A 9,367-nucleotide genomic window follows, 5' to 3' on the forward strand; every position below is an offset into this window, starting at 1 on the left:
ATGTCCGATTGTTTCAATTTGAATATATTTGGCATAAATAGGACTAACAATTAGAAAATTAAAAAAGATATATTGTAAATATTAAAGATATAATATAAATGGACAATATAATCTATAAACTAAAATATAAGTATAATCTTCAAGTGAAATTTTAATTATAAATGTGTAAAAAAGGAAACATTTACACATAGAATTAATTACAAAAATACTTGTTTAGTACAAAAATAAATACTAATCAATAGATAAAGAACAAACCATAATAAAATATTTTTAAACTTCCACACAGTGCGAGGGTCATCGTTAATTTTATGGATTATTGGTACATTTCTTACATGCATGCTAAAAATTTTATAAAATTTGATAAAATTATAACATTCTCATTCGTTTAAAAATATAAAAGTATAATAATTTCAATCATAATCTTACTGGATAAAAAAAAATTTGTCTTACACCATTAAAAATACCACCAAATGCTTCTTGAAATGAAGATAAAATATATTCCACTACCAGTTCCAAATAACTTAAATTTTCATAATCATCGTATTCTTCGTAATAAAAATAGTCGTATAACATTGGTAAAAATATTATTAGAATATACATCATACCACCAAAAAAAACTAAAAATTAAAAAAAAGAAAAAATATTAAATATAATTGATTAATTAAAAAGGATCAAATTTAAATTAAATAAAATAAATATTTACTAATAGATTTAAGTTCCAAAAATTGTTTATCATTTTTATTCCCATTATATCTTAGTTTATTAACTATGGTTTCGTTATTATTTAAATGTGAAATCTTTTTTGTATTAGAATTTTGTATACCATCTTTATGATTTGCTTTGATATTATCATTTATATATAATTGTTTTGTTTGCATAATATTTGATTCAAGATTTGAATCTCTATATAAAAAATTATAAAAAATAAGTTATTATTTTTTTAAAATAAATAAATTTACATATGTATATGTATATATGTATGTATATATATATATAACTTACAATGCCTTATTTATGGCAGTAGAAAGAGCTGTACATTGTTGTAATGTTTGCAGTTCAGGATTAATTTTTAACTGATTTTTTAATTCTTTACCATATACTTCATTTGTTTTTCCCTGTTTTCCTTTTTCAGGTATACCCACTGTTAAATTATACGGATATTGCTGTTCAATACTGCTTGTATTCTCTATTTTATGTCTCAATCTATTGTAGTATTCCCAATAACTTTTATTTAATAATTCTTGGGTTTTTGGAGAAATTCTTTTTGATCTTTCAAATACATCATCTATATTTGATCTTGGAGATGTTTCATATTTGCAACGTTCTCTTTGCAAATATAGTTTTGACAAACTTTTAGTAATATCTTGTCTTGAAATTATATGTTTGTTTTGCAAATAATTATTTTCAATGAAATTTGAGACATTATCAATTTGAGTACACATATTTTGTTCGTGTACAGGAACAGGATTAAAGTGTTGACTCATTTTTCTTGTCTTATGATTACCAAATTTATGAATATTAGTTTGATTACGTTTATATTTATTATATTGACAATTAGGCCATACTAAAGTATAATCAGAATCTATTAATGCTGAATGAGAATTCTTTTGAAAATAAGATTTAGCTTTTCTAGAAAATCTAGCTGATGCTTTTTTTTGTTTAAATGTAATATATGGTTCAGAATTGCGACAAAGTTTTCTGGTACATTCATTTTTTATACAAGGTAAATATTGCTCAGATTTATTTCTTCCTCTTGTTTCATAGATGCTTGCTTTATAATTTTGATATAAGGATTGATTTTTATTATTAATTATATTAGATTGAGGTACTGATTGAAAATATTCATTTTCTTTTGATAAATGATTTACTTGATCATGATTTAAAACTGGAGTTTTAATATTATTATGTATAGTATCAGTATTAATCTTATTAACTTTGTTTGTTAATTCATTTGCATCAATAAATTCTTTTTTCTGAATAAATTTTTTTGTAACGAATTCAGAATCTGTTGTTTCTTCACAAGTTGTATTATATGTAATTTTTTTCATTTTTAAACATTGGAAAACATGATTATTTGTATTTTTTTTATTTATATTTGGAATATAATATTCAGAATCACTAGATTCTTGTTGTGTATTTAAGTTTGGCAATTTTTCAGAGGCAATTAGATTTTCTGAAAAATCTGGTTTAAAACAAGTTTTTTTATTTTCTTCAAGTACTTTATTTTGTATTAACGTAGTATTTTTCTCTTCATGAATACTTTTTTCATCTGCATCTGAAAAACTATAATTTCAATGAATGGAAAATAAAGAATTATAAATGTTTGTAAAATTATTACTGTTAATAAGACATTTGCTTTCATTCTGTGCTTGATTTGAATGAATATGTTGTTCTGACTCTTTCTTCATTAAAGGTAAAGTTTTAGTTTGATTCTTGTGTTCTAAATGATTTAAACATTGTTGTATTACATTACTTGTTCCTGTAGAAGATACTTGCATTGGTATGTTTTGATAAGTAAGAACTGGAAGTTGCACATTATAGCATTGATTTACACATTCTTGAGGTACAGTGATTGTATCAAGATGTATTGCATTTAAAGCATGTGACTGTAGTTTTTTGTCTAACACAAAAAACAATTGTCCATTATTTTCCTAAATACATTAAAATAATAAAGAAACTTAATCTGTTATTTATATTTTTAATAAAAATTAATTATAAAATATTAGAACATATACTTGCACTGGTAAAGAAGTAATATCAACTTGAGTATTTGCATCATTAACAGTTAATTTTGATATATTTTCAGAAGAATATAAATTTTTTACACATTTATTTTTTTCTATAATTTCATTTTCATTTTCATTTGAAATATTAATATTATCTTGTTTTTTTGATTCAAAATTATTTTTAGAATCTTTTTGTTCTAAAAGCAATTCCTTGTCAACAATAAACTTAATCTTTTCTCCATGATTTTCTATTAATTCAATTTTTTTTTCTTCATGAGATTTTTGTGCTTCTTGAATTTTAATTTGTTCTCTAACATATTATAATTTTGAAAATTATCAATATATAATTATATATATATAATATATAATTATGCAATATATTATCAATTAAAAAATGATGTATACTTTTCAAATGTTAATTTTTCCATCTCTTTTATATTTAAATCTTCTGTAGTAATAATAGATTGATCGTTTTTTTGTAATGATTCAGTTGATGTAACTTGATTTCTCTTAATATTTGTTACTCTATTAATATAATATTGTTATATTGATTTAAATTTCTAATTTTTATTTATTTTTTATTTCTATTGATTTAAATAAAATACTTTTTAAAACGAGGATCCGTATAACCAGGAAATTTCTTCAAACTGTACATACTTAAAGCAGGTTTTTGATGATGAAAAGAAGAATATGCACTATCTTTAGTCACTGTAGACTTAGGAGATCTTTATTTTTAAATATATTTCTATTAATATACATTTTATAAAATTTTATAACATTTTAATTTAATACTTACTGATTTAGAGGAGTTTGAACTATAGTACGACTCCTTCTAGGAGTTCCAGTTAATGTAATTATACATGGAGGTTCAATAGCATCATCAACATCATCAATTAATTTACGCTGCGGTATTTTAGGCCAAGAAGGATCGGCTGGTATACTAAAATAGTTTAAAATAAATTGATTTTTTGAAAAGGAAAAAAATATTTTAATTTTACCGTAATGATCCAGCATTGTTTTTCTGTGGAACTGGTATCAAATTTTCACTGTTTACTAAAGCAACATGTATCAATTAAATTGTCATTTGGAAAAAGTATTTTAATATCCTTACTTTTTATATGTAATTGTAGAGCATTTGCATTATCTTGATACGCCATATTGAAGCAGTCGTACATTTCAATACTTTCCACTTTTTTTAATACATTTGTAAAAGTATAATTCCTGAACTAATTATATAAATTATTAATATTAGAAAAAATACAAAAACTGTACAGGTTTAACGTTAATTTCATGTTTTACAAAGTAATATATCTGTACTTCAAGTAGGATTATTCTTGTTTTCTTGTAGTCAAATGTTTTGAATATATACAATAGTAAGGAAAAAAAAACTTTTGTAATAAAACAAATGTTTTTATTTTTAATAATAATAATAATAGCCTTTGTACAAAAAGATCGAAGATCGATTATTATAATCAGTCATTTTGTTTTATTAATGACAGATGTATTTATATAATATGTATATTATTCTAATCTTAATATTAAAATATTATATGTACAATAAATATACAACTGTAGTAGATGCAGGAACAATTAACTATGATCTACATCAGTATCTTAGAGCTTGATTTATATTACATTAAATTAAAGTATATTTGCGCACCATAATGATTATAATATCACAATATCAAGCTAATTATACACTTATATAGGGACTTAATATTTTGCTTACAAAATATTACAATTTATGATATAAGATTTATAATTTTATATTATTATATATGTGTATGCATACTGTATATGTGCAAATTTAAAATCTGTGTGAATAATATAATAAATAATTTTTTTAGATGTTTCTCATTGAAACATAATAAAAAAAAATTCTATTTATTTTCTACTAAATACAGATGTTGTTAATATTGTTTTATACACAAATGAAATAATCAACATAGCAAAATATATTCTCTGTTTTTTATGAATAAATAAATTGATTACCAATTATGTTGTAATTAAAATATACTTTGACAAAGGAATGTATAATTATTTTGACTAGATTTGAGAAAGATGATAGAAATATTATTTTTATCAAATATAAAAGTTGTATGCCATAAAATACATTGATGAATCTGGCCACCATATTTCTTAATATTATAGAATTTGAATTGGTCCAAAATCTAAATATAATTTCATTATAACGGTCTTATATCATTAAAATTGCATAAATATCTCACTGGCATTGTCTTAAAATTTAGGGCATACTTCATTTTGAATAAGTACATAATATTTAACAAATATCTTTACATAACATACATTATGTCTTTTGAAAAACATAAATTAAGTTGTTTTATTTTTGATAATTCTTTTTATGTAATTTTTATATAATATGAAAAATTGAGAAATATTTAAAAAAATTACTAAAATAATACTTTTTAAATGAAGCAATACTAATAATAATTATTATAAATAATTATTATCAATTTTAAAATATATTACAAAATATTATTGGTAAAATAAGTACTCTTTTGTTTTTCAGACTTTTTTTATAGAAACAAGTGTATGCAATTAATCTTCTGAAAAATTAAAACTGAAGATTGTACACAGAATTATTATTTTTATAAATTACTATTGCACATATAATCGAATAAAGATATAATATTAATGATAAAAAAATATCTTTAACATATTTATCACAAATTATATATGTATTATTTCGCATGAAATATTAGAATCTACTTTAAATTCATATATTATAATTCTCTAGAAATTGCAATGAATATAAAAGCTAAGTATAACTTTTAATATGTATGCATTGTAAAAAATATAAAAATTCTTTCAAAAAAAGAAATCAAGCAATCATAGCAAATCAATTAATATGAAAATTTTTTTTTAAGAAATATAATTAAATATTTTTCTATTTCAAGAAAAAAACTTTTGAGTGCTCAGATAACATACATATTGAACAATGTACAATTATTGTCTGGCAGTATTGTAATATTCTGCACACAAATGAAATTGAATTTTTATGATAAATTAATTTAGTAACATGTATGTTTTTATAAAAAAAAATTACTTTAGAATTTTTAACATTGATTATATAATGCTTCGTAAAAATGCTTTGTAACTAAATATGCATATATTATTCATTTTAAATTATATATAAAATTTGTTTATTAAAGATATTCATATTAAGAAGACATACGTAGTACATTAGTACATTAATAATGTTTTATGCATATTGACGAAGCATTTGTTAGGTATAGAAATATACATACACAAAACACATTTATTACATATCTTTTTTCGTTATTGTCGAATTAAGCTTCGTGTTCGCCGCTATTTATTCCTATAAGCGATTCTGTTTGTTCTGCTTCAAGATCTGGTATTCTAAAATTGAAGATATTATATTTCAAATTTATTAAAACTGAAGTTTATATAAGTTTATATAGCAGTATATATATTATATAGTTACAGTTATATATTTTTTAATTATTATACCTTATTGATCTATTTTTCCTGCAAATCCAAATATAAATTCTTTTTATTAAATCCATTACTGGATCCCAATTGTCATAATATGATAGAAGAGATACAGTCAGAAATGCCAATAGCATTGGAATGGTTCCTAGATAGAAAATACAAGGGTATTCGACTTTTTTTAATAAGACATCAGCTATCATTGACATTGGCATAAGTAAACTAACTGCCAAAGTCGCGATGAGAGATGACGTTAAAAAGCAACCCCTACAAGTAGATATGAAATGAATATGATATATATTAAATACAAATTAAATTCAACATTTTTTTTATTACAAACATACCACAACCAAAGTACTTCACTTAAAACTGTACCAATCAAACCATTGATAATTAAAAATGTCCACTGATGAGTATCTGGCCATTCAAATTCTTCCCAATGGCCATAATGAAGAATAAAAAATACAGGCCATAGAAGTGTCAAATTAAAAAGTCCAACAAATCCAAAAAACATTGGAATATCCATCTTATCTTCATGATCTACTTTTCTCTTTAAAAACACTATATAAGCTGCATAAAAAAATGCACTGACTAGGGCCAATATTATGCCTGTAGGTATTCTACTAGTTTCTATAGTTAAATCTGAAAGACCAACTAGAACCTATAAAAAAAAAAAAAAAAAACAAAAAAAAAACAAAAGAAATAGAAAAAATTTTTTTCCATATCTTTTTTCCATGTTTTTTTATATATTGCTATATATGCTATAATTATACATACTAGTCCAAGAATGCTAATAGAGACAGCAACTAGTTTAGATAATGTAAATTTATCTCCACCATTACTAGGAAAAAATGCAGCAAGAAACAGAGTGAATAAACTAGAAGTTGATGTTAATACAGTTACAATTCCAGCTTCAGTTCTTGCTAATGATATTTGATAAGTATAATTTGCCATAAACCACTGCAATTAAAAATTTTTAAGTTTAAAATATAATATATAATTATAACATTAAGTTGATACTTACAAGTAAACAAAACATAAGTGCAATTTTAGCAACTTTCTGGACAGAAAATTTATTGGCTTGTCGTCTTGCATGTTCTCCAGCTCTTAAGCTTGCTTGATAACTAAGTCTTGCTAATAATGCTTCTGTGGCATCACTTTCTGACATATGACGAACTTCTGCTAATTTACTAAATCTTACTGAACGTATTGATGAATCATCACTTTCTGTACCTGAAGAACGATCACAATGATCTGATGTTTTTATTGGAACAAATGTTGGGTCACTCTACAATTTCAAAATAAAAATTTTGATTAATATTTATTATATAAAATATTAATGATATATTAAAATAATTTGTAAGAGAGAAAAAATACTAAAAATAATAAAAATAATAATTTCTGTTTACCAAACTTGTGTTGGCTTCTGAATAGAAGTTATCATCTTCTACATTAGGATCTATAAACTGAAATCAAAAAATGAAGTAATAACTAACAATTTTATTTCATTAATAAAAGTATTTGCATTTAGATATACCATATATGTTGCTGGTTTATTGCATTGATCTCTCCATGGAGGCCAAAAACATAAACCAAGTAAATAGAATGTAAACATTGATGTTTTCACATATGTACTAAAAAATGGTTTTTCAAATGCTGCTTCTCTGTAAATATACTAAAATATAAAGATCATTATAAAAAATTATAATTTATAATTAATTTAAATATAATATTTGAATAATTCTTACTTTAGTAAGTTCAGAACTAGAAACCCAAATGATATCAACTAATAATAAAACTAACAGGCCCAACACAAGTCTTTGAGATTTATTCATCATTGCTGCAAGTTTATGAGGATCCTCCGCCATCCCCTGTTGTCTACGCTGTCTTAATTCTACAGAGCAGCTCATGATATATCCAATTTCTTTTATAATTATGACATTATGATGATACTGATCACTGTAAAATTATAATATAATTAAATATAATAATAAAAAAAATTATAAATTACAATAATAAACATATCTTAATCTAAAAAATATATAATTTATATAAAATAAAAAGTTAATATTAAATAATTAAGTTCTATATATATTAATTAATTTAATTAATAATTTTGCCTTAAAAATTTCTAAAAAAATATAAATAAATGTATTATAAAAATTAAAACATAGAATCTACAATGAAATGGAAATAAAATGCATAAAACAATATAATTTGCATAATAATTATAAAACAATTAAGTATGTGCTAGGAAAAATAGGAATACAAAACAAAGGATTAAAAAGGAGGACAAAAAAACAATGTTTCAAGGTTTCACTAATTTAATTGTCTTATTTTAGCTACAAGTTCATATCTGATCAGGTTCAGTATAATGCAATATAAATAGTAAATATATTTAAAAAAAATTTTGTTGACTTTATAATTGATAACAAGTGGACATGCGGCAAATATAAAATTGTGATACATAAGATAACCTATAAAAGTTGCAATAATAATAAATAACAATGTTTTATTATATTAATACAAAAATTAAAAGAAGAACTTGACTCACAATTAAAAATAACCTTTAATTTTGTAGTACTGGTAACTAATTTATGTTCTAATCTTTCTTCTACATGTTAGAAATATAAAATGATAAACTTTCTATGCTCCCTAACTAAACACTCAAATAACACTATTCACACGTTAATATACAATTTAGATATTTAATTTTTTAATATATAACTTTTTTTCCTATATTTTTGTAACTTAAATTTAATATTGTTTTAATGTTTCCGTTTCGTTATCGCGTCCGAACAACTAGCCGTAACCATGTTGATATGACGTTCCGTAGTTCTATTATCGCCCCGATGGCGCTATACGTCATATGAAGAATAGAATACATCTTTTAATGTATTATTTATTTAATTTTAATTTCAATAATATATATAATATTCATTTCTATTATTTTAATATTATTTTCATAATTTTTTAATTGAGATTTTTGTTTGATAATTATTTTTCTTTCATATAATCATAATACTAAAATATTTTTTGGTTACCACTATATATGTATTTCTTTTTATAGATGACATAAATAAATAATAAAGATAATTAAAAATTTGGTGTATTTGTATTTTAATATTAATTTCTAATTTTATTTTACATGTTAATTTACAATAAAGGAA

At 22.3% G+C, this 9,367-nt stretch overlaps 2 protein-coding genes across 4 annotated transcripts; both read right to left on the bottom strand.

Moving 5' to 3' along the window:
* Positions 1 to 186: 186 nt before the first annotated feature.
* LOC107964516 (GATA zinc finger domain-containing protein 14-like) lies at positions 187 to 4,034 on the bottom strand. Of its 2 annotated transcripts, XM_026440867.1 has the most exons (11): positions 3,838 to 4,034; positions 3,725 to 3,779; positions 3,523 to 3,666; positions 3,334 to 3,451; positions 3,132 to 3,256; positions 2,736 to 3,036; positions 2,339 to 2,651; positions 1,003 to 2,275; positions 704 to 903; positions 427 to 617; positions 187 to 339 (listed from the first exon to the last, which is right to left on the bottom strand). In XM_026440867.1, exons 1-11 carry the CDS (start codon positions 3,899 to 3,901, stop codon positions 307 to 309), a joined length of 2,817 nt encoding a protein of 938 aa, XP_026296652.1. In that variant the 5' UTR covers positions 3,902 to 4,034; the 3' UTR covers positions 187 to 306. The 2 variants fall into 2 exon arrangements, 1 of the variants encoding a protein (XP_026296652.1); XR_003304705.1 differs by lacking the exons at positions 704 to 903; positions 1,003 to 2,275; positions 2,339 to 2,651; ... (4 more) ...; positions 3,725 to 3,779; positions 3,838 to 4,034 and having other exon boundaries at positions 255 to 339; positions 451 to 550.
* Positions 4,035 to 5,586: 1,552 nt separating this feature from the next.
* On the bottom strand, positions 5,587 to 9,036 carry LOC412751 (solute carrier family 35 member F5). Of its 2 annotated transcripts, XM_396204.7 has the most exons (9): positions 8,752 to 9,036; positions 7,946 to 8,156; positions 7,735 to 7,872; positions 7,607 to 7,663; positions 7,222 to 7,485; positions 6,975 to 7,157; positions 6,542 to 6,858; positions 6,219 to 6,464; positions 5,587 to 6,107 (listed from the first exon to the last, which is right to left on the bottom strand). In XM_396204.7, the coding sequence occupies exons 2-9, from the start codon at positions 8,105 to 8,107 to the stop codon at positions 6,038 to 6,040; spliced, it is 1,437 nt and encodes a 478-aa protein (XP_396204.4). In that variant the 5' UTR covers positions 8,108 to 8,156; positions 8,752 to 9,036; the 3' UTR covers positions 5,587 to 6,037. The 2 variants fall into 2 exon arrangements, with proteins under 2 accessions (XP_396204.4, XP_006562241.1); XM_006562178.3 differs by lacking the exon at positions 8,752 to 9,036 and having other exon boundaries at positions 5,881 to 6,107; positions 7,735 to 7,861; positions 7,946 to 8,068.
* Positions 9,037 to 9,367: the final 331 nt, after the last annotated feature.

This window comes from Apis mellifera, linkage group LG5 (genome assembly GCF_003254395.2).
Source record: "Apis mellifera strain DH4 linkage group LG5, Amel_HAv3.1, whole genome shotgun sequence".
Taxonomy (NCBI): domain Eukaryota; kingdom Metazoa; phylum Arthropoda; class Insecta; order Hymenoptera; family Apidae; genus Apis; species Apis mellifera.